This window comes from Engraulis encrasicolus, chromosome 10 (genome assembly GCF_034702125.1).
Source record: "Engraulis encrasicolus isolate BLACKSEA-1 chromosome 10, IST_EnEncr_1.0, whole genome shotgun sequence".
NCBI lineage: Eukaryota > Metazoa > Chordata > Actinopteri > Clupeiformes > Engraulidae > Engraulis > Engraulis encrasicolus.
In genome coordinates this window covers 35,906,687-35,932,052 of record NC_085866.1, presented here as the reverse complement: position 1 = coordinate 35,932,052, position 25,366 = coordinate 35,906,687, and the positions used below count along the sequence as shown (strand labels likewise).

The following is a 25,366-nucleotide window of genomic DNA, read 5'->3' as shown; positions in this document are numbered from 1 at the left end:
ATAAGCCCTGCCATTGCAAAGAATTCCCCCTCTTGAATGAATGTTGCATTCCACCACCTCATCGCCACAGTACTGCAGCCGGGGTAGTCTGACTTGTGCGCATCAGCAGAGCGCATGCGCAAGCAGTGAAACAGCTACGGTGCGAGGTGACAGCTGCACTGATGATATCGATGAACGGTGAGTTTTTAAAAATTATTACGAAAATGCCGTTGTCTTTTATAATGTTGACACAACCGAGGGTGATTCGGTGTAGCTAAATTATCATATAGTGAGGCCAAGTGACAGGATAGCGTGGTTAACTTTCACTCATTCTGCTTGCTAGCCTGGCATTTTTGATGTAGTGCACTAGCCAACTAGCCAGCTACCGTCCGTTAACCTCGACACTCCTCATTCAGATAGGACAGTTACATCCAGGGCATGACTTGTTTATAGCGATTCGATGCTATTCATATCGTCATTCCGTGCGGGTTTATAAGAATGTCATTTTATGTCGTGACATTTGCTTTTCTGGCCGCCCGAGAAGAGCCTGCGGCAACTGTCCATGCGTGTTATTGTGGCTAGGGGTTGGAGTGCTGAGCTCACATCAGCATTAAGCCGAGTGGTGGGCTGCTAAGCTAGGTTGCTAGTAGGGGGGGGTCGCTGCAGCTAGCGCAGTGCCGCTAACATTATTATCTCTATCATGACAGTATCCAGCGGGAACAACAATCCGCACAGTACCCCAGGGAAGAAGCACAAAAAGAAAAGCAAGAAGCATCGCAAAGGAACTGGTGACGACATTCCCCGCCTCGGTCTTGGGTGAGTGCGCGCGTGTGTGTGAACCAAATTCTACAGCCGCACACCACCAGCGCGTCCAACAGAGCGTGTTCCAGATTTTGCGGCTGTGATTCTGTCTCTGAGTATGTTCTAAAAATAAGGCTGGCCGAGGGACTCACTTCTCCAGATAAGCACATTGACTCATGTCTCGCCCCCTGCCTCCGGATCCTATTTTAACGTAACCCTGGTAAACTCGAACAATGCACATTGCGCCACATGCCCCAAACATTGGCTGTCAGAGTCAAGGCATAGAGTTACTGCACCACGGTTACATAATAGGGTTAACATTTTGAAATTCTTATGGCAAAGGGCCACAGGATTGACTCCGCTTTGAGAGCCACTCTGTTAGCTATATGTTTATATTCAGGCGGATCACTTTTGTTTCCCTGCTTGTAAAGGGGTTTCAAATTATTCTCATTCAGCTGAATGTCTCTGTGACTGTGCATTGGCAGCAGACATGTGTGGTGTGTGTTACATGCCTAAAGACATAACTGTTGGCGTGTTACTATATATGTCGTGTGCCACACCATGCACGTGTGTCAACATCCCCTTTAAGTCCATTGCTCTCGCTGCCTTTCCTTATGTGTCTGCCTTCCTACTGGATTGGTTCATAATAACGCTATTGTCTAGAATGAATGTTGGCTTTGTTTTTGTGTGTCCTGCTGAAAGGCTGTTAGTTAAGGACACATAAAAGTCAATAGTAACTGTTGCCTTGGATTCTCATGATCTGTTGGATAATGTACTATTTATAACTCTTGCTGTTTGCTTATGATCGGGCCTTATGGAGTGGAGATACTCTTATTAAAGGAGAAGTCCAGTTTTTTGAACATTAAGGCCATTTTCTGAGTGGTCTGTAATGTTTTAGAGTCCCCCTCACCGTTTATTTCATGCTTGCTGCAGTCTCTGTTATTTGGCTGATTTGGATTTGATCTCAACCAGCTTTAGAATGGCCGTCTATGAGCACCTGCAACTCTGTTCTTAAAATCACCTTAAACATTTGTTTTCGAAAGTCTACAGTTCACAAAGTGGTTAGGGGTGTTCACTAGCAGTCCCTAACAAGTTTCAAGGAGAAATATGGCTTCTGTCATTTTTTATTTGCTATTTTGTGGAAGAAAGTGAAAGTGAAAGTGAAACTTAATTTACAAATTGCTACATAAAACACACATAAAACACGACAGATGCCATATTTCGCTACGAAAATTGTTAAGGAACACCAGTGAATACTGCTGAACACTTGCTGAGTTGCATATTCTTGAAAACAAATGTTAAAGGTGATTTTAAGAACAGAGTTGCAGGTGCCCATAGACGGCCATTCTAAAGCTGGTTGAGATCAAATCCAAATCAGCCAAATAACAGAGACTGCAGCAATCATGAAATAAACGGTGAGGGAGACTCTAAAACATTGCAGACCACTCAGAAAATGGCCTTAATGTTCAAAAAACTGGACTTCTCCTTTAATCCCAAGGAAATGAAGGCTTCCCATTGGAGAACAGTAGCATTACCGTATATAAGGGAAGAAGGGAGGAGGAAAATAAGTTACAAAGAGGAGCACAATTATGGGCATGTTATTCTAACATAACATGCTGTACGCAGCATGTATGGTGTAGTTTATTCAAAATAATTAACGTGTTATCTGAATATTTCTTAATGTGCTAAATCAGAGTGTCCCTTGTTAATGAATGTCACCTTTTCTCCCTGCAGGCCTCCGCTGCCCACCGCAGATGAACTCTGTCACATCCTGACCATCCACACCCCCTCCACCCCCCCAAAGTCTCCCCCCACCCCTCCACCACTCATCCTCTCCCAGAGCCCCCCTGACCTCAAGCCCGCCGCCCCACTCCCGCGCTCCCTGCCCATCTCCATCCCTGGCTCTCTCTCCGACTCCCCGCCGGCCTCTGTGCCAACCTCCGAGCCCGCGCCACCCTCCCCCGCCAGCCTCGTCTCGCCGCCCGCCACCCCTGCCTCCCCAGTCATCGCACCCTCCCTTGGCCTTCCCCCGGTACTCCTCTCCGCCAGCACCCCTCCCTCCCCACCACAGACCCTCCTGACTGAGACTCTGACCCATTCCCGCACTGACACTCACACTCACTCTTACAACGACACCCCTCCACCTCTGCAGACGCTCAGTCCCCCACCGACAGACTTTACCCCACCACCGCAGGCCCTAAGCCCCCCAGCGCCAGACTTCACCCCCCCTCCGGCTGAGCTGCTGGGATCGGATGATGAGGAGCAAGAGAACCCGTCAGATTACTGCAAGGGTGCGTCACTCTAGAATCTAGATCTTAATCATGACGCTGCCTACAATCATGATGCCTGGAGATAAAAATAAAAAAGCCAACACACACACAGACACACACACACACACACACACACACACACACACACACACACACACACACACACACACACACACAGACACACACACACACACACACCCCAAGAGACGACACACATAAAACCTTCACAGCAATGCAATGTAACAGTCTGTCAAGCATGATGTATATTTAATGTTTTTTTTGTATTGTTCTATGCATGTTGTGGTAGTTCCATTTCACAGCGTCATTGTTATATGCCCTTGATGGCTGTAAACCTTCTCAGCCTTGTGTGTAGATTTGAAGAACCTGTAGCTGTTCCAGTAGTTGTCTAGAGAGTAGTCCTTTTGTGTATGCCTTGTAATAACAAGCATGCATTTTTGGTTCAGTGTTTGCTTAGGGCTATTTGTCAACAAGGGACGCTTTTGTACTTCACAACATGTCCCTTCTTATTTCTTCCTTCACATATTTGCTCTCTTTAACAAGAACACTGAGCGTCCGAACGTGGACTTTTATACCCACGTGTTGACATTTCGCTTGTATATCCTCCTGTATCGACCTTTTAAGAAATTCATGAGGCTTTAATGAACAGCAGTGGCAAAGCTGTCTTGCTGTGATAAATGTTTGCGTCTTGGAGCATCTCTGGTGCTGGGTAAGGTAGCTTACCTGCTCGCTGTGCCACCCTGCTCTGTGTGTTGCAGGAGGATACTACCCAGTGAAGATCGGAGACTTATTTAATGGCAGATACCATGTCGTCAGGAAACTAGGATGGGGACACTTCTCGACAGTATGGCTTTGCTGGGACCTACAGTGAGTATTGCTGTGTGTGTGTGTGTGTGCGCGCGCGCGCAGGTGAGCTTATATGATTTCAGGCATGGATGTGAAGAAGATAACACGGTTAGCTACTCGAAGACAAGAAAGTTGAGGATTACATTCAATCTGTGTGTTGGAGTGTTTGTGAGTGTGAGAGAGAGGAGGATGATTCGGGAGGATACCCCACTGATTTCATCAGCCATATTGTTCTGAGCCTGGAGTGGTCCTGAAAGTGTACTACTGAGGTGTTTTTCCCACACCCACTCATGGCAAAATGCCACCAACACACTGGGACTGTTTTCTGTTTCCCCTGATTCTCTCTCTCTCTCTCTCTCTCTCTCTCTCTCTCTCTCTCTCTCTCTCTCTCTCTCTCTCTCTCTCTCTCTCTCTCTCTCTCTCTCTCTCTCGTTCTCGTTCTCTCCCCCCCTCTCCATCTATGTTGATATCCCTGTTGGCCCATCTGTCTCTTTTCTCATAATGATCTCTCATAGAAGAATGCAAACTGTGTAGTCTTGTGTAGTTATATAATATATATTATTTACAATGGGTGTTAAATCTCTCTCTATCTCTCTCTCTCTCTATCTCTCTATATCTCTATCTCTATCTCTATCTCTCTCTCTCTCTTCCAGTCGGAAGCGGTTTGTAGCACTAAAGGTGGTGAAGAGTGCTCAGCACTACACAGAAACAGCCCTGGATGAAATCAAGCTGCTCAAATGTGTGAGTGGAGCAATCAGCATTACCACTTCACAAACCATTAAGCAATTAATGCACAGGTCAAGATGCAAGAGATTTGAAACAATGTACAAGGATTAGTGTAAGATTAATTAGAGTTAATTGTATTTATCTACAGATCAAGAAGCAAAATAGTTTAAAACTGAAAAAGTATGAAAAAAACTACTACAAATGTATCGTTGTAATTTTAAGATAGTAATAACTGCACGGCATAGCAGTTTTGCCTTGTGGTGTGGGTACGATAATACAGCAGGTTTTAAAGTAATTATGTTTGAAAGCCTTGCAATCTAACCATAGGTCATTTCTCCCTATCAGGTTCGTGACACAGACCCTACAGACAAAAAGAGGGAAACTATTGTACAGCTGATAGACGATTTCAAAATATCTGGCATCAATGGTGTTCGTATCCTTTCTAAGTTTAATAATATTGTCTGTTGGTGCAGTGTTCTGACACAATGTTTTTGTGGTGATTCTTCATGGTAAATAGCAATAAATGGAATGGAATTGAATTAACTGCAGGTAACTCTATATTGAAATGAGTGACATCTGAGAGAAGCTGTATTGTGATATTGAATGAAAGACGTACAGTGTTATGGCTGTATTTGCCTTAACCCTGACCCTTGAAAGATGTCTGCATGGTGCTGGAGGTGCTTGGACACCAACTGCTGAAGTACATCATCAAGTCCAATTACATGGGCCTGCCTCTGGTCTGTGTCAAGAGCATCCTCAGACAGGTGGGTGTGGGCTCTCGACCCATTCACTGTGGCATTCACATAGTCATCAGACAGTTGGAGTAAAAGCAACTGTAGAATTTGGAAAGTAACACCAGCTTTGTCTTACAACTAATGTTTTTGTCTCTTCCTATAGCAGTCACTATTATGCTACTGAGTTTGAGTGGGAAGTGGGAGACCTTTTGAGTCATTGTGAGAAGGCATTTCTAGTGTTATCTAGTGTAACCCTACAGTGTTTTTCAGTAGACTCCCTATGCTGTACTTACCATCCTGTCGTTTTCACTCTAGACTGAGTAGAGTCCTTTGCTCTATTCTTAGGCTCACCATACTCTCAGTGCTAACATAGTGCAAGGGTCTTAAACCCGACCAGTGATAAGCCAGTGCTAACATAGTGCAAGGGTCTTAAACCCGACCAGTGATAAGCCAGTGCTAACATAGTGCAAGGGTCTTAAACCCGACCCAGTGTTTCCCATACATTGAGGAAACTATGGCGGCCCGCCATAGTTTAAATTTGGCCGCCATAGTTTACGAAAATGTTTAAAAAAAAAAAAAAAAAAAAAATTTTTTTTTTTTTAACGATATCCGTTTTTGTTAAAACGATTTGAATTACGATTTTGAATTTCCTTCGCATTTTCCTCCTGGAGTAAATACATCCTATAGACTCTGTATTGGTTAGATAAGTAGTCCCACGGTAACACAGAATGATGACCGTAAGGGTATTACAGTTGATTCATGTGTGCACACGTGTAACATCGTGTGAGTAACAGAACATGCGCAACGATGCGTTATGACACGCCGATATGCGAGGATCTTCGTCCAAATCGCTAGTCGCATGCATCATCGCTAACTGCGTTTACATCGCGTGCCGCGTGTAAGGGAAATGTTAGTTGTTGACATGTATGGAATTCACTTCAATTTGTGCTGTTTCTTGCTTCAGTTGTGGACAAAAAGATTGGCCAAACTCACAATAGAAAGCCTTTGCTGTGCTACTGTAGGGGTGTTAACCAATCCAATGAGTTCTCTCATTGCTCTCTCTCTCTCTCTCTCTCTCTCTCTCTCTCTCTCTCTCTCTCTCTCTCTCTCTCTCTCTCTCTCTCATAGTAGCCTACTATTTACCCATAACAAATGGTGAATTTCTGAGCCGTTTTTAATTTTGTAGCCTATACCACTGAAGGCATGATAATGCTTCATCATATTTTAGAAATAGGGCCTATGTGCCTTTTATATACCAAATGTTTATCATTTTGAAATTGTTTCAGTTGTTTATGACTTGTGTATGACTAAAATTATCTCTGCATACTATCAGTGCTGCATTGCTTTGTAAAGATAGGCTATTCAACACACTTTAAAAACACACTGAAAAGATACGGCCATAGTAGCCTACTGAAAACATTTTGTTCATAATAATGGTGATTAATAAATGGTGGTCTTAAATTTTCATACTGACATCCTTGAATTTGACTTGGTAGATCACGGCAGACCATCAACTTCAAAAGTAGATCTTGGTTAAAAAAAGGTTGGGCACCCCTGCTATAGAGAGAACCACAAGTGCTTGAAAGACAGGGATCAAAAGCCTAGTCAAGTTGTTGTAGTTTACTTGGGTTTGGGAGCAATATAAAAAACCTTCAGAGAAGGGACAGTTGGGATGAGTTTACTAACACTCCCTAGGCTTTGTTTTACAGTTGTAATGAGTTTGGTGACAGACCTTCATTGACACAGCAGAGGAGACATCGGGCTGCATATAGAAATTAATGTGTAATGAATGTGAATATAGACATAAATGTGTAATATGTTGTTCAGCCCTTTTAATGGGAGGAATTTGGAAAAAAACTGGCCCTGTGACCAGCACCCCTCATGTAGAATGTGTACGCCTACAGATATGTGTGGGGGAAAAGGCATAGCCTACCCTCTAAGACCCTTTTTGTCTATGCGTTAACAATTTCACAGTGCTCTTAAATTCTTATCTCTGCTCCTATTTTGTTTTATTATTGTTTCCCAGACCCCTGCATGAGGGACGAATGAAACTGTGTTGTAAACAGAAATTATTCACTGTACTGCATTTTTTGACAATGACAATGTACTACTATTAGGCTATACAAGTCATGGGTAAAATCTTATGTAGCCTTATTTCTCAAAATATAAATGGCTGAAATATAGGCCCAGGCCTACAGTTTCTCCATGCACCAATGTCATACTGCAGTCATTGTTTTGCCGTTCTGCATTTACGCTGCAAGAATACACCCCCACCCCCCCCAAAAAAAAAAAAGGCCCGTGTGAGAAGACACCCCCCCCGGACAAAATAAACCCCGGCTGCCCCCATAGTTTCCAAAATTTCTGTGGGAAACACTGCGACCAGTGATAAGCCAGTGCTAACATAGTGCAAGGCTCTTAAACCCGACCAGTGATAAGCTCTCTAGGATTTTATGAAGAAAACACTCGTTGGCGGACACTCAGAACTTCATGCTGTACTTTTTAAATTAGACCAATGTTTCGGCATAGAAGGCATCAGCCAGGGTTTCTCCCAGCAATCTTTATTGCTAAGGTGGCCAGTACCTTAACAAGAAACACCTTCCACTTTGACTAGGTCCCCTGAAAAGATTATTATTTCATGTTGTGAATGTAATTTCTGAAGTTGCTTAGCCAAAAAATATATACTTTTAACGCCCTACCACCTTGACTAACAAAACTTCTGGGGGAAACACTACGTCAGCCGAAATATTGATGTAATTTAAAAAGTACTGCATGAAATTCTGACTGTGTTACGACAATTGTGTTAACGATTGACTGCTGTGCGCACCTCACACGGTGTCCGTTTACTAAAGCCAAAGAAAGCTCTGTAGGAGGACATCAGTTCCCCAGTTGTTAGTTTATGTAGGTAATACTACTGTATCAGCTGCAATACAATGTAATGTAGAGCCTAGTACCAGAGTACAGATGCATATTCATTAGGAAGTGATGAGCATTGATCAGGCAGAGCGATACAGTGTTACATTGTTCTGATGATTGAGTCTGAATTCCGTTTAGCTTGTCAAGTGTCACACCCTTGTGTCAGCGGAAGCTTTTCGGAGTGTAATTTGTCAAAGTCTTGTGTCATCACAATGTGTAATGCCTCAGTCCCTGTCATCGAAATGTACGACGCTTGGGAATCGTATCTTATCTCTACCTTTCGCACTCTGGTTCTCTCTCTCTCTCTCTCTCTCTCTCTCTCTCTCTCTCTCTCTCTCTCTCTCTCTCTCTCTCTCTCTCTCTCTCTCGTTCTCTCCCTTGTAATTTGTATGCGTTTGTGTGGAAGGAATAGCCAAATGGATGGTTCTTGGTCAGTAAATGCACCCTCCTTCTCTCTCTCTCTCACTCTCACTCTCACTCTCTCACACACATGCTCTCCTCTCTCTAATTCTTCCCACGTCTCTGTGTATCTTTACATTTCTCTCTCTCATCTCCTCAGGTCTTGCAAGGCCTGGACTACTTGCACTCCAAATGCAAGATCATCCACACAGATATTAAGCCAGAGAACATCCTGTTGGATGTGAATGATGTGTACGTGAGGCGCCTGGCGGCTGAGGCCACGGTATGGCAGCAGGCAGGAGCCCCACCGCCTTCTGGCTCCTACGGTAAGCCCCACCTTCCCAACGCTTACACTTCAGTCCATTGCTGCTTCCCCAGGTTTCCACCACAAACCCTCCTTAGATGCCTCCATACTGTAGCATTAAGTGCCAGGTACTGCAGCATTGAGCGCAGCAAGATGGAATACTGGCCATGACATGCAATGACGATATCCATTGTTTAATGAATTATGGACGTGCTGTTTCATGGGCGGGCAGGTAGAATGCAAAAGGTTTGGATAAGTAATGATGGCCGTCAAAAAAATAAGTGATAGTGGGACGAATGGGGTGGAATTTTTTCAATTGGCTTACTAGAAGGGTGTTCGTGTGTTATAACACATTTATAACGCAAAGAGGCTCGCTCTGCACAAGCCTCTTTGTGCGAGAGGTGTCCTTAGGTTGAGTACTGTCACATTTGGTATAAGAGTTCATGAATTCTGTATATTGTAGTCACCTGTTAACGACATCGTAAATCTCCTTGGTGTTAGCCTGATAACACTTTTAGTGGTGCTAAGACTTGTCAGGTTTGTAACACCCTCTTGTTGCATCTGACACAAAAAAGCTAAATGAAATGGCCTGACCTCGTAAATTGGTGGTGAGCACAACCTTTGACTTGAGGAAAGTCTTTAGCGAAGATCACCTATGGCAATATGGTGAGCTAATCCGTTCAAAGGTTAAAGATGGTATTTGTTGGATAACTGTTAATTGGTTTTAATTAAATTCCACTTGAATGGAATGTGTCTTTCTGCATGCTGTACATCTCTTGCTCTCTTCTACAGTGCTCTCTCATTCATTCTCTCTTTGCCTCTTTGGCTCTTTCTCCCTTTCTCTTTATCTATCTTTCTCTCTTTCACTGTCAGGTTTCTCTCTTTCATTGGTGTAAAATCTGGTCATCCTCATTTCTTCTCAGTCTATTTGCTTTCTAACTGTGTCTTGTTTTTCTTTTCCTTTCTTTTCTGTTGTTTTCTGTTTGTTTTTTTTGTTTTCTCCTTTTCTCCTTGTGATCATTGTGGTTTATCTATCCCTTCCTTTCCCCTTCCCCGTTCCGTTTCTGATGGCAGTTAGCTCCGCTCCAAGGGAAAATCAGGTATGTCCAGAGCCGTGCCTGTTTTTCTTCCCCAAATAAAAATAAACTAAATAAAATTGAATGAAAACATTATTTAGTTAAAGCCATACGAGCACTGGGGAGGGTGTAGTTTCGTGGTGTGTTTCGTGGTAAATCCTCACTTATCATTTTGGGCCTGCTCATACGTAGGTCCTGTAAGCATGATGCATGCCGAGCACAGAGTAAAAGGGGGGGAAATCCAGCATTTAGTTCATTCTGTAGGTAGATGGATGACTACTTCATGACTTACAGAATCAGATCTTTACTAATGCTGCTGTGACTCTTAACTTTGGGCTCTTTGTGTCTTCTTGCTTTTAACATATTAAATCCCAGCACTGTCAGTATTGTAGTAGCTGCATAGCTCTGTCTCTGTGTGTGTTTTACATGTTCCCTGTATGTGTTGCATATATGAGCAAGCATATATCAAAACATTTTGTGAAACTAATTGTGTTATGTTCCACATTAACTCTGGAAAGAGGTGGCACAATGTTGAGTATGACCATCAAATGTAGTTGCATTATTGATGCACAACATGCTTTTGTCGCGGAACTCATTCGTCATTGTGATTATACAGCACAGCATATAAACAACATGAACTCCTCACTTAACCCATTGAATGCACAAGAGCACTAGGCAATAGGCAGTGACACGCAGGGAGCGGGTGGGGATTAGCCTGGCTATTGTGACTGCAGCTCTTTTCGAGACCTTGGTCTGGTTGACCCGTGTTGTCAACCCATTTGTCTGAGGGAGATGCAAAGGATGTGTCTAGCTAGCGTTTAAGAAATGCCACCATGGCTACAACCAATCACACCACCCATTCCATCACCCAGCTGCTAACTAAACTGGTGCGTCATGGCCCTAAACAAGCTCTGTCCAGAGGTTGGAAATGCTCATAATCGATCTGTCCCCTCTCGTTAGAATTTGAAATGTACCTCGAGGAGCAAAACTTGTTGCATGTGTCACAGGTAGTATGGGTAGGCCGAGGCAAGGTGGAATGGTAGGGTGTTACACTGGAAAATAATCAGGGCAGTAAGTTTGAAATTTCATAAACTTTCATTTGGGGGCATTTGATAACCATCCAGTGTAACCAGTGCTGTCATCAGCCTTCAGGCTGCCACTGCCCCGTTAGCCTTCTCACACGGAGAGATTGTAATGTTTGATATCACTGTCTCATGTTACTACACATGGTGAGGTGACCAGGCTTCTGTGTCTGGTCTGAATAAACAGTAGCAGCATCAAATGTTTGTGCATGGCAATATCCAAACGGCTGTCAGTGTCATGTTGGGGCACGAGGTGTTGACGTAGCACTATGCAACAGCAGCTTATGAGGTGCGTTTTTCTGGAGAAATAGCCCTGGGTCTCCTTCTTCTATTCATGTCAGTGGGACATTGTAATGTTAGGGTCAGATAAACATGGCTGTTGTTTTCACTGGCCCGCTAGGACTGGACTGTGAGAATTTGAGAAGAGCCTTCACAGAGCTCCCTGGGCCAACTGTAATGCTGAAAGATTGGCACAGCAGCGTAGCATGCTAGAAAGCAGTGTTGCCAGATTGAGCTGCTTAGAATGACCGTCTGCCGGTAAAAGAGGGTATGGGTGGGTTCTTCTGCAGATGTATAGAAATCTATAGAACTTAGTTCAAATCGTGCAGGATTTAGTGCCTTAAGGCGTTTTTTTAACATTCTTTTGGGGCTTGAAATCATCAGTATTATCTGCCAACCATGCTAGCAAGCCCCTCGTTGGCAGCCTGGCAGCCTAGCCCAGATCAGCCTGTTGAGGCCAGTCGAGTGGGCTGTTTAAATATAGTCCGGCTTCACAAATGTAGGTCAATATGATCCAGTGATAAGACAACATGTTGGAAAAGTTTAATTTGCACAGTAGACAGATGGATTGTTTACTGGTCTCAGAGGAAATAAAAATGTTCCCTTTGTGTTTCTGTTGGCGGTCTGGGTTATAAGTTATTGCCATGATATTGTAAGTTGCATGAGATTCACTCAGACAGTTGTCATGTGAAATCAAAATTCCCAATCAACCTTTTTCCCCTAATTGTTGGATGAATTTATTGTTTTTCCGGAGAGTTTGGTCTTTGGTTTTTTTGACTGCACAGCAGTGCTGACTAATATTAACATTAGTTTGGTCATCTCACAAGTGCACAGTAATAATGAATTATATCATGCTGAAAAACATACACATCCTCTTACTCTGGGTGGTTTGCCAAAACTGGGAAGTCAAGATGAAGAGACAAAATTCACAAATTGTTAATCTTGTCAATGTAAGTCTTTTTTTGTGAATTATACAGGGCTGAAGCTCTATGGAGAAAAACGCATCTGAAGCATTCTTGTATTAGGGACCAATTAGTTTAATACTTGTCTTGTTGGTGATGTCACAGAAATAACGGTTATATGTAATGTAAAAGGAGTATTTCATACACAGGAGAAAACCTTAGATTGTGCCTGTTTGTCACATCAACGGTTTAATCTACCATATTAGATTCGGGAAGAAAATAAAAATAAAAGCATGTTTACGTTCTCCATTTTATGGGGAAAATGTGGTGTTGATCACACATACAAATATCAATGGACTACATTATACTATTCTCGTGTGACCTGCACTCTGCCCAAACTCAGACACAGAAAAGCTAATAAATGCTGCATATCTGATCTGGACGATGTTGCAAATTGCTTGCCCTGAAATTGCTCTAAAATTCAGTGTCTCACCCAAACTGAGTAAAGTGCCACTGTAATCATATGTGCTTAGATATGACACGGATCACCCTTAGAGACTGTTAAATTTGCATTTACACCATTTCCAGCAGTGCTTATTCGAGAAGGCCTTCACTGTGCTACTGAAACTGTTAGCATCAGTCATCGACTTAGGTATTAATATTTCCTAATTAGCACGAGGAGGTGCTGCTGAAGTGTATACTGTCAACGTCTTCAACACACATGTTCTCACTGCATCAATTTAACACCCGTCAGCTTTAGTGTGAATGTGTATTCTGTGTGTGTGTGTGTGTGTGTGTGTGTGTGTGTGTGTGTGTGTGTGTGTGTGTGTGTGTGTGTGTGTGTGTCTGTGTCTGTGTCTGTGTCTGTGTCTGTGTCTGTGTCTGTGTGTCTGTGTGTGTGTGTGTGTGTGTGTGTGTGTGTGTGTGTGTGTGTGTGTGTGTGTGTGTGTGTGCGCGCGCGCGCGCGCGCGCGCGCGCGCGCGCGCGCGCGCGCGCGCTCGTGTATCTGCACGCGCTTGTGTTTGTGTGTGCATGCTCGCGTATGAGCGAGATTCATGTAAAGTGGTAGGTAGGCTACTCTTCTCAAAGCCAACCAACATACTTGAGTTGGTTTGAAGTGTTTTGCTTGTATTGCTAGTGAACATGGGGCTTTTATGATTATGTTAATGTTTTGAAATGTTAGCTTTAGAAAATGTGATTTTGCCGTTTGTTCCTCCAGCCGCCCTTGCATACTTAGCCAATTGGAGAACCCCTTCATCATCGTAGTTTATCCCTCTGAGCAAGAAGACTTCTAGAACTAGAAGAGCAAAAGGAGTTCTAGAGCTGTAGCTGTGCAGTTCTGGAAGTTGTTTGTTGTCAGGACTTTCCATGTTATTGCCAGTGCAAAGCAGAAGGTGCTCAAAGGGTTACCGTCCAGAACGCATTGTCAGACACTGGATGAAGAACTCTGTGGCTTTGCTTTACTAGGGGCATAAACTGTATAATAGTTTTATTAGCACGGTTCTTATTTACTCTTAGTGTGAATAATCGTTGTAATTTTTACTAATAATAATTTTGTGTTGCCCATAGTACCAAAGTGCTTCAACGTTTCTGAGTGTGTAGCTTGTTCAATCTCCTCTGGCATCATTACTCAGATCTCCGATAACTGCTTGTCATGCCCTGCTGATCACCTGCCTGCCCCTCTCCATAGCATTTCCACCCCTGACAGGGTGTGCTGCAGTAGGGTGTGTTGAGGTGAATGTCAGGGCAGCGTGTTGTTTGCTGCATTCCTCATCTCCACGCCATGCGTAAAGGCCACCCGTCCCCGGCCCGCATCCCTGTGGTCTTGAGTGTCTTAGCCCACCTACTGCCTGCTGAAGCACCTGCGTCCCCATTCACCCCCAACTGGCCTCCCCGTGATGTTAGACCCACAACAACCACTGACTGATATCTGCCTTGTTTTCTGCTGTACTGTGCTGCCTGCAGAGTTAGACCACATGCAGACTGGTGGATCCTGACATTTCATTTGTGCAGGTGTAATGTTAAGGCGCCCTTATGCATGAAATCAGGCACCATGGGGCAGGACTGAAAGGAAGCAATAGTAACTGAAATGATATTCAGTATATAAGTATTTCCTTACTGCATATAGCATTATTTCAAGGAAGTTGGAGTTCTGTCTTTTGACCTTTGTGATGCTACAGAAATTCAAATTTCCCTCAAGGGGTCAATTTGTTTGTAGTCTAGGGTTTGTTGCCAAGATTGCAACATGCCCAGCCAGGCTACACTGATATATAAGTGCATATCGTGACCGTTCTCCTATATCGTTTATATCGTGATAGTAATTTTATCCATTTTATACAATTGAATCATTTAATTGCATTTCAAATCGTCACAATACACACTATAAGTTAATGTAACTGTAAAAATAAGAATAAAAAGATCCATGTTAAAGAAAGGTAGTTTTGCGGCATGAAAAAATAAAGAGCAAATAAATAGAATAACTGAAAATGTATGTAATTGTGCTATATCGTGATATATATCATTATCGTGATATAAATTAATCCATATCGTGATATTGTTTTTTTTTCCATATCGCCCAGCCCTAGCTTGAAGTATCCCCCTCACCCATGTGTACCCATACCCATACCATCTCCCTGTGCATTCCTCCCAGTCTCCCCACCTACTCCACCTCAGTCATGACAGCCCTGCACGCGTTCATCCTCGCACGTTTGCATGTGACTTGATTCGCTACGTCGACAATAACACGGGCCTTCTCAGAAGAGGCAGCAGTAGCGGTGTCAGTGGCAGCAAACCCTCCTCACAAACACACACACACGCACGTGCCCACCCACACGCACACCTATACTGCATATACATTATACACACACACGCGCACACACACACACACACACACACACACACACACACACACACACACACACACACACACACACACACACACACACAGTCCCCTCCTGATGGGCAGCTGAGCTGTTATGCGTCCTGAAATAGCCTCCTCCTGCTCCTGTTCCTCCTCCCTCCCCTTGGCAGGAAATGGCCATGCAGTGTCAGGTGTCATCATGCTGGGCCTGCTGTGCTGTGCTGTGCTGTGCTGCTGTGCTCTGCTGTCCACTCCACTCAGTCCCCAAATACAGTACAGCACCAAGGCCACATGGCCACATGTACGGAGTGCTGTGTCAGGCAGGCAGGCAGGCAGGCCAGGCCACTGCTGCTCAGCCAAATAGGACACAGCAGCAGCACCCGCAGCGACCAGAGCAGCAGAATACTTGTCCTCTGTGCTGAGCTGAGCTGAGCTGAGCGGAGGCACAGGCACAGCAGTGTTATATCCAGGCTTGGGGGAAGGGAAGGGAAGGGAAGGGGAGTGAGGCCTGGGGGATGGTGGACAGTGGATAGTGGGGACTCTGCAGATGGCTGCTTCAGTATCCTGTATTCGTTCCATTCTGTTCTTGTCTCGTTCCTGTAGTATTTCTCCTGAGTGTGCTCGGTCAATCGGTTCACACATTACATTAGGCGCTTTGGATTTGGGTCATACACCATGAGCACTTCTCTGTTTTGTATCGTGGGGTCGTGTGGGAATTAAATGGAAATCATTAGGAACTGCTTACATCAGTTAACTTCATTGATTTCTCAGGACTAGTTACCAGTATATTTGATTTGAGATCATTTCAAAGGTTGTTCAACATTAACTGAATTGTCTGACCTCATTAATAAACAATAATAATATTTGTCATCATACAAATCATGGAGGTGGTGCGAGCAATCCAGGCTAGCTGTTGAAACTGAAGCCATTGTGCCACTGCAAGGGTTAACCATTCACTTCAGGTCTACCAAGATGGCGGAGATGAATTCTGTGGGTGAAAGTCAAATTAGTTCCTACCGTCCTTTTGCTTGTGGCCCTGTGACGCAAGGCTCAATGTCATTGTGGATCCTCAAAGTTTTATTCCATGTCTTGCAAAAGCACAATTCTTTATCTCATTTGCAATCAGGATGTTGAATGGGGGGAACCGCCAAAAGCCCCCAAAAAGTTTATCTGCCTAAGTTGACAGCGGGGCAACTTCATTGTTTTCTCCACGGAGGCATGGTGACGCCAAGGCAAGGGGCTACAAGCAATAGGAAAGGGCTGTAGGAACCAGCTTGACTCGCACCCTATGAGTCAGGGATGAGCAACCATCTTGGTATGCCCCAAATAAATAATAGGCTTCAACCAATGACGGCTCATAGCCAGCGTCCTACTCAACTGGCTGGAAAGCTAACACCCCCTGGCCATAAATAATGCAGACTGAATGTGACGGATTGTTATTCATCCAGGTCATGTTTTCAGAGGAGTTGAGTTTAAAGAAGCCCATCTAACTTCACACCCTAACAACTTTAATTCCTTTGATGATCAGTGAAGGGAAGCCTGGATGCATTAGGTTTAAATGAATCCAGTGCCACTCTTTCCAAATGACCTGGCTTTACCTGCTTAATTCAACCAGGTGGTTTCCAATCACTGTTTCATAGATTGCAATAGACTGCAATAGCCTGAATGCTCTCTCCTCTCCTCACTCTGTTGCCATCCTTGCCTCCCCTGTTGTGGCCGCATGTGGTGTAGATGGGGAAGGTGTCCAAGAACAAGAAGAAGAAGATGAAGCGGAAGGCCAAGCGGCAACAGCGCCTCCTGGAGGAGCGGCTGAACGACCTGCAGAAGCTGGAGGAGCTGGACGTCACCGGCACTTCTCCACCCGAGCACCCCAGTGGCAGCGCGCCTCCCCTGGGCAACAACAACAACAACAACACACAGGGCCCCCGGCCCCTCTGGAGGCTCCAGGAGGACGACGAGGACGACGACGAGGCTGACGGGAACCCACCAGGTAAGACCACATACCGGATCGCTTCACGTTCACAGCTAGTATATGGTTCAATGATTGATTGATTGATTGATTGATTGATTGATTGATTGATTGATTGATTGATTGATTTATTTATTTATTTATTTATTTATTTATTTGAATCTCAGACGTCAGGTGGTACAACCACAGCTAATGTCCCGAAATTTATAGTAATTGGTCATTTATGTACTGTTAAACCACTAAAGGCAAAAAAAAATTATATAATGCATACAATAAGAAATACAATCGTGGCATTAACCCAATTTAGCCTGATGACTCTTATACTTGTATGTTGTTTGACCTTTGGTGCGTGGAGACACATATACGCTGCATTCAAGCTCTTTAGATTTTAGCTTTTTAATAAAAATGTGGGTATGTTACAGCTGAATGAACACATTCGAATTTCTAATGCAAGATGCAGGTCTTGTGGTTTAAATGCAACTTATTTAATGTTTTATGTGCATCAGAGGCTAAGATATTTAGTTTTTTTATAGGCTGAGGGCAACTTTCACAGCAAGGGCTTAAGCATTCAGCAGGCATTTTTTTCAGGTGTGTTAGGCATCACTGGGTTAACGGTGGTTGAGCTACTACTAAAATGTCATTGACCTGTGTGCAGTAGTGCTTTCAAGTATGATTGGCTTGGTATTCAGTAACATAGTGCATAGACAGAGTGCTGATAAGGGGAGGGTGACTAACTGAATATCCACCAGGTGAGCCCTTTCTCACACCGTTCACTCCTCTGCTTTTAAGTTGAGTACAGTTTGTACTGTATGTGTACTTGGCCGGTAGAACTGAATAACATGGACAGAGTGATGACAAGGAGAGGGTGACTGACTGACTAAGTGGTCTGGTGCTCCACCAGGCAGCCTGGTATGTACATGTGTCAGTAGACTGACAGTGCTGTGCTTATAACGCCATGTCCAATAAGGCATCACCACATGTGAAATACAGACGCCTTAACACTTGGAGTGTGTTTCTCAACAACGTTGTTGCTAACTAAGTTAGCGACTTACTTGTTTGCGATGCAATTTCGCATTGGCAAGTTGCTAAGTGGTTAGCAGCAGTGCTTTCGAGAAACCGGGTCCTGGTTGGCATGAGTCCGATGGCTTCCTCCCTCCTCTCTGCAGGTTGCCGCTCGGTCTTCAACGGTAACGGCAATGCCAACCTGCGGGTGCACGGCAGCAAGGACAGTCCAGAGTCGGGCTCCTCGTGGCTGGAGGAAGGCCTCAACGGACACGGACACGGCCTCAGTCACATCCCCGGCCTCGGCCACCTCCCCGGCGGTCCCATGCGCTTCTCCAGCCCGGGCTCCGCCCTGTCGGGGACGTCCGGCTCCGTCTTGTCGGCCACCTCCGAGTCCGTCCTGTCCTCGCTCTCCGGCTACTCCACGGGCGCCGACAGCCAGCAATCGCAATTCTCCTCCAGCTGTGAGACATGTTTCTCTCTCTCTCTCGCTCTCTCTCGCTCTCGCTCTCGCTCTCGCTCTCAAGATACTGCTATTGCAAAACCCTTTCTTATCAATACTGTATTACTGCAGATGGGAACATTATTTATATTTCTGCACTATGATGGTTCATTGTGGTATCAACATGTATTTGCATGATGTGTTATAAACAATTTGGCATTGTGCCTATGATGCACCTGGCAGACAGCCCTTGTTCCCTTCTACACCTGAGGCATTCTTACCACGCTCTTGGCAACAACACAGTAATTAGTACAATCATATGCCACAATCATTACCACATAATTATATTGTTTTTTTCTTAAAGCCTTACTGTGGTGTATCATGCCTATTTTTATGACAATTAGTGGCATTATGCTCTTTTCCACACAATACTTCACATTGATATGTGAATTGAATTAACAATGCTTAAATTATGAATATGTTTGTTGGTGGATAGTATCGCAAACCATTAACAGAGAGGCATTTTTACCACATTCGGTTGCAGTCATTATTAGTAATGTTCTCAGCACCAAAAGTGTGAATCCTAGTTCTGAAAGTGATTACTCTGTTACAGCTAACTGCACAAGGTACTAAGCAGCAGTTTTGAATACTCATTATGGTCAGCTAATATGGATCAGTTTTGTGGCAGGGCTTATTCAGCACCTCTCTGACATCTGTACTTAACACCATGCCGTGGTGGTGTACAGCACACAAATTATTTATTCCACTTCATATTACATAATTACATGTGCTATGGTATGTGTAGTGTACTAGTGTACATGTAATAGTGCACCATCCTTCGCTAGAATCAATTCACAATATCCTTGCAATTTTTCAATTTGCATGTTGCATAGCCATGTTGGTTTATATGGGTTGCGATCTGTACCTGATTTTTCTAGCTGGGTGTCACTACTCTCAGGGGGTTTCAAGAAACTGAATATACTTGGCCGAGTTGGCAGGCATATTGTGACTCATGCGTCGCCTTGTGCTTTTTTTAGCGTACAGCGCCGCAGATTTCCTAGTAAATCCACTGGACCCACAGAACGCTGACAAAATCACCATCAAGATCGCAGACCTGGGAAACGCCTGCTGGGTGGTAAGTATTCTGACACATACTGTACAGACAGCAGCATTGGGCTTCAGTAGATAAGTAGATTCTTTACCTGATGCTGAAGCTATAAATAATGCCAAACATTAAACTTCATTAATAGTCAAACATTCAGGCTCGTCCACTTCTTCAAAGACAAGGCCCACAATGATTGATTGGAGAACTGAAAAGTTATTCGTTTTTATTATTATTATTCAGACAGAACAGTGGGAGATGACGACAGGATATTAGATGGGAGAGACAGTTGGGGAAGGATCGGGAAATGACTAGTCTAGTCCTGAACTCTGAGGACCATAAAGCCTACAACTACAAAACCATCTGAAGTTAATGTCCAGACAACTTTTGTACTAATTGTCCTGGGAACGGGAAATGTGTAAATGTCTAAGCTGCAAGTCAGTGAAATAGCCTATGCTATATATCTTTGCAAATAATGGTGAAAACTGCATTGAAATGAGCTAACAACTGGAATAATTGAAATTCCTGCAGCACAAGCACTTTACAGAGGACATCCAGACCCGACAGTACCGCGCCCTGGAGGTGCTTATAGGGGCCGAGTACGGACCTCCCGCGGACATCTGGAGCACAGCATGCATGGTGAGAAATGGACACACACACACACACACACACACACACACACACACACACACACACACACACACACACACACACACACACACACACACACTCACACACACACACACTCACACACACACACACTCACACACACAGAAATAGTATGCGTATACACACACACGCAAGCACACACACATGCAGGTACACACACGCAGGCACACCCCCACACTCACACACTCTCGCGCACACACAGAAATACCCACTCGAACTCCCTCACCCTCACCTCTAGGTTAAGTACATTCTCTCCTCTGCAGCAGCAGCCTCAAACCTCAGTACAGGCAGTTCTAGCCACTGGTAGCAATGTGTGTGCCATTCTCCACATTCCACACACGTGTTTGTAGTGGTGTAAACTATATGGCTATTTTGAATGTCTTTTTTGTTTTGAACAACACACTTTCAGTATGCGTTTACTTTGTGTTATTAGTAGTTTATTACTGGTGTTGTGGTGATAAGGGTGATGCTGCTGAGTGCTGAGTTGTGTGAATAGACTGAAATTCACTTAATGTGTGTGTGTGTGTGTGTGTGTGTGTGTGTGTGTGTGTGTGTGTGTGTGTGTGTGTGTGTGTGTGTGTGTGTGTGTGTGTGTGTGTGTGTGTGTGTGTGTGTGTGTGTGTGTGTGTGTGTGTTCTTGCTAACACAGGCATTTGAGCTGGCCACAGGAGACTATCTGTTTGAGCCCCACTCAGGAGAGGACTACACCAGAGATGAAGGTCTGATCAAACTCACTCTTTTTCATCTCTCTCTCTCTCACACACACACACACTCTCTCTCTCTTTTTTTGTATCTCCCCGTCTCCTCCCCATTCTGTCAGCCAGGAGCTCTGCGCCTAACCACAACTTTGTTTTACCCTTTTCAACAAAAAAATTGAACAGAAAAGACAACCCAATACCAAAGAAAAAAACAAAGCAGTCAATCAGTGTGTGAAGCCTTTTCTGTGTGAAGTCTGCTGAAGTTAGCAGAAGTTATTTCAGTTTATCTGATCTCTGTATGCCCACCGGCTCTCTCTTCCTCTGTCTGCCTCTCTTTATCTCTCTCTCTGCGCCTCTCTTCATCTTTCTCTCCTCCTCTTTCTGTGTGTCTCCCCATCTCAGATCACATAGCTCACATCATTGAGCTTCTGGGCCCCATTCCACCTCACTTTGCCCTCTCAGGACGCTACTCTCGCGAGTACTTCAGTCGCAAAGGTAAGGCATCAGGCTCATCGCCGGATGAAGGGATGTGTGGGGTGTGGGTTTACCATTTGAGGAGTGCAAATCACATTATGTGTTTAGAACTTTGGTGAAAGTTCTCACTATGATGTCACAAATACTTGTAGAACCAAAGATATTTTACTCTGGAACATTCGAGCAGAATTCTAGAAGGACTAGGAAAGCAGTCCTTCCTACTAATAGGGTTAAAGACATGTCAGCCACGGCTGTCTTTCCTCCAGGTGTATTTGCAGCCTAATGAGGGGGGTTTCTGCTTCAGCAGAGAACGCGTCAATGTTATTTACAGGGACTTACAGTGTGTGGGGGGTACCGTTAACAGGTCTAAAAATAGGCATTGAGGGGAAAATATATATTGTCAGGTCAGTTACAGAGGCTCTTAAAACACGACGATGTTACCAAACCTTGTCGAAACGTGCTGAGTTAAGCTCTGGTTACGAAAACACCATTCAGAGGGACCGTAGCTCGGCGGGAGACGGTTCTCCTGTTTCTGTAACTCAAGTTGTTGACTGGTTGCTATATTCTCCCCCTCATGTGCCAGCAGCGCCACACACTAAATCAGCAGAGGCAGATGCACGTCAGCCCACGTCTGTGTCCGACTGCCACACACTAGGAAGCGTAGTTCAGTATCTATCAATAGGGTTGCGTTGACGTGCATGTCACTGCTCTTGCACCAGGGGGCGCCAAAATATTGCAGAATACTGTCAGTGATGCTTGAATTGCTGATAGTTGTGGGCGGAAGTGCACTCCTGGACAACTCTGTCATCATTACACATGCATTCATAAGTTAAGATTTATTTGTCATAGCGCAGTTACCACTCAAGTACAGAAAGTGAAATAAGACTGCTGAATGGGAGCACCCTAAGATTTGGAGTGTTTTGCAACTGAGAATACATGTATCCAGCATCCTTCCAGTATGTAATTCACCATACCATTAAAAATTACTTAATGTTCATTAATGCTGTATGAGGCAGGCCGCACACTCCAGTTTGGGAAACCCTGGCCTAATAGGCAAGCTCCCGCCTGAAGCTATAGCAACTTCTGTGTACATTGCATTTCTGTATTTGCTTTTGTATTTGACTGTTTTCACGTTGTGGAATATATAAATCTTAAACCCGTTGTCTATGTGCGTTTTCCCGTGTTGATGGCCCAATAGGCGAGCTCCGGCACATCGCCAACCTGAAGCCCTGGGGGCTGTTCGAGGTGCTCCTAGAGAAGTACGAGTGGCCCCTGGAGCAGGCGGCCTCGTTCAGCGACTTCCTGCTCACCATGCTGGAGTTCCTGCCCGAGAAGAGGGCCACCGCCGCCGAGTGTCTGCACCACCCCTGGCTCAACTCTTAACACGCACAACACATTTACACACACACCATGGAATTGACACAATTGATCGATGAACTGGGAAAATCTCTCTCACTCTTTGACACACACACACACACACACACACACACACACACACACACACACACACACACACACACACACACACACACACACACACACACACACACACACACTACTGCTGCACACAACTACTGACAACTAGACTTGATCCATGCACTGGGGGGGAGAAAAACGTTAGTAAACACACACACATATACACACACAAGCCTGTAATGATACCAGATTTTGCTGGATGATTGACAATTGACAAAGATATAAAAGTTCTATTTATTGATGGATTATTTATTGATGGTTATTGTTACAGGCATACACACACACTGACAAAAACACACTCAATCCATGCACTGAGAAAAAGCAGCATTGTAGGTACGTGCACATGCATACATACAGTACATAAACATACAAAAGACCGACAAAACTACACTTGATCCATCCATGCACTGGAGAAAAAGCAATGTTCCACACAGACACACAACACATAAGGTTGAGGAACTCGTCCTTGCACATGAATACACACACACACACACACACACACACACACACACACACACACACACACACACACACACACACACACACACACACACACACACACACACACACACACACACACACACGCATTGGGAGTAACTCCTTATGCAGCTACACTGTAAACACATAATGTACACTCTATTTTTCTCTATTTTCTATGACGCACAGAAGCAACTCCCTCTACTGTGTACATGCAGTCTTGAATATGAGTAGCAGATAAAACCCCCCAGCACATTATGCTATATGTCCATTCTTTTCACTACATGTAGGTCCTTTCCTTTGCTTTCCTTTCCTTGTCCTTGCACACACATGCAGAGAACCACGTAGAACCGTGCTAATAACCCATAGCCTGCTCTCTCTCCCAGCCTATCGCCTGCAAATCATTCAATTTCCTAGCGTCCTTTCCTCCATCCTCAAGGGTTTGTGCAGGTTGACGGTAAGGAAACCTTATTGATTTCTCCACAGAGGGGGGGGGGCGTACTGAGGCATAAGGTTTTAGGCTGTAGGAAAGGTCAAGTGGAACTAGAATGATATACAGCAGCACAGTCAGCCATCAGCACCCCACGGTATAGTCCCAGGTGCACACATGTCCGAATGTATCACAAGTATTATGGTAAGACAAAACTTCAGATTTACCTGATTCTGAGCACACAGCTAGCCACCGTGTAACCTCAGTTCTTTTTAAGTACTATTATTATTATTATTACTATTATTATTGAGCTTTGATTTCTGTAAATGTTTGGAATAAAATGTCTGTCAATTGTTTTCCAGATGTATGGTTGTCTGATGTCAAGTCAAGTTGGGTCATGTATTTATATGTTATAAAATAGTGCCTTGATATGCCATGATGTGTAAAAATGAAAAATAGGAGGGGAAAACATGCCTTCACTTTTTTATATATGTTCGCCAGTTGGTGTGTGGAATGCTTGTTTGTGAATATACAAAATACTGCGTATGACCGTGACTGGAGACCAGAGAATTAAGTTAAATAAATAAAATAAACTTATATGACAAGTACAGTACAACCTCTGTTGGGTCATTTCTTGAGCAAGGAAGTAATCTTTACAAAGAGTTCCAGATATGTTTTAAAAAGATTGAAGTCCCTATGCACAACCAATGTCCAAGACCTGGTGACGCAGTGACGTACCCTGCTTGTTCCTGGATTACAGTTTTTCTCAATTGGCTTTGTACATTTCTCACAACAGAATAATGATTCTCAAAAGTCTTTGTTCAATTGTGACTTCCTGGTGTTACCTCTGCACATGGTCAAATCAGTTTCTCATTGTTTTCGGCATATAGCAAATGCTCTCGTCCACCATGCCATGGCTGTGTACAATTCTCAGTCATTTCGTACTTTAGCAATTACATTTGTCATATCACTCAAAAAGCTTTGTCACTGAATGCATGAAACTATCTCACCCCCCAAAACATTTAGGCCCTATGTCATAGTTTAAGTCTTGACATGCAAAATGATTTACCAAGCTGTCATAATGTGATGAGCACTGTATAATTTCCATTGGATTTTTATCTATAAATGTGATCTGAATTGGTAAATTGCTCACAGGTAAATATTGACTCCCTGTAATCAAAGGCAATAGAAGGGATAGAGAAAACAGGCATGCAATACAACAATAGGCACTGTACTACATTATATTACTCTGTCTCATGTGCCCTTTATAATTACGCTCCACGCAAAATTACAATATTTCCCTAGAATTTCACAAGACAGTAAGTACACTTTATACAGTATCAGTGTATTGTTTCAAATTTATTTTGTTTTACAGTTCTAGATTTTTTTCACATGGGCTTGCAAGACAAGTAAAAAGGGATGGTAGAGGGCGCATTTT

General features: G+C 44.0%; 1 protein-coding gene across 1 annotated transcript; it reads left to right on the top strand.

Moving 5' to 3' along the window:
• The first annotated feature begins 78 nt into the window (after positions 1-78).
• On the top strand, positions 79-25,027 carry srpk3 (SRSF protein kinase 3). Its single transcript, XM_063208735.1, has 16 exons — positions 79-177; positions 687-795; positions 2,515-3,071; positions 3,827-3,935; positions 4,568-4,655; positions 4,986-5,073; positions 5,298-5,404; positions 8,847-9,012; positions 10,065-10,090; positions 16,921-17,179; positions 18,325-18,624; positions 19,640-19,737; positions 20,236-20,343; positions 21,023-21,092; positions 21,474-21,566; positions 22,744-25,027. The coding sequence occupies exons 1-16, from the start codon at positions 162-164 to the stop codon at positions 22,926-22,928; spliced, it is 2,379 nt and encodes a 792-aa protein (XP_063064805.1). The 5' UTR covers positions 79-161; the 3' UTR covers positions 22,929-25,027.
• The last annotated feature ends 339 nt before the right edge of the window (positions 25,028-25,366 follow it).

Bases quoted from the DNA above. Each gene is read 5' to 3' on its own strand.
- srpk3 (XM_063208735.1), top strand. The intron at 10,091-16,920 runs GTATGTCCAGAG...CATGTGGTGTAG, and splicing joins CCGCTCCAAGGGAAAATCAG to ATGGGGAAGGTGTCCAAGAA. The intron at 21,093-21,473 runs GTCTGATCAAAC...TCCCCATCTCAG, and splicing joins GGACTACACCAGAGATGAAG to ATCACATAGCTCACATCATT.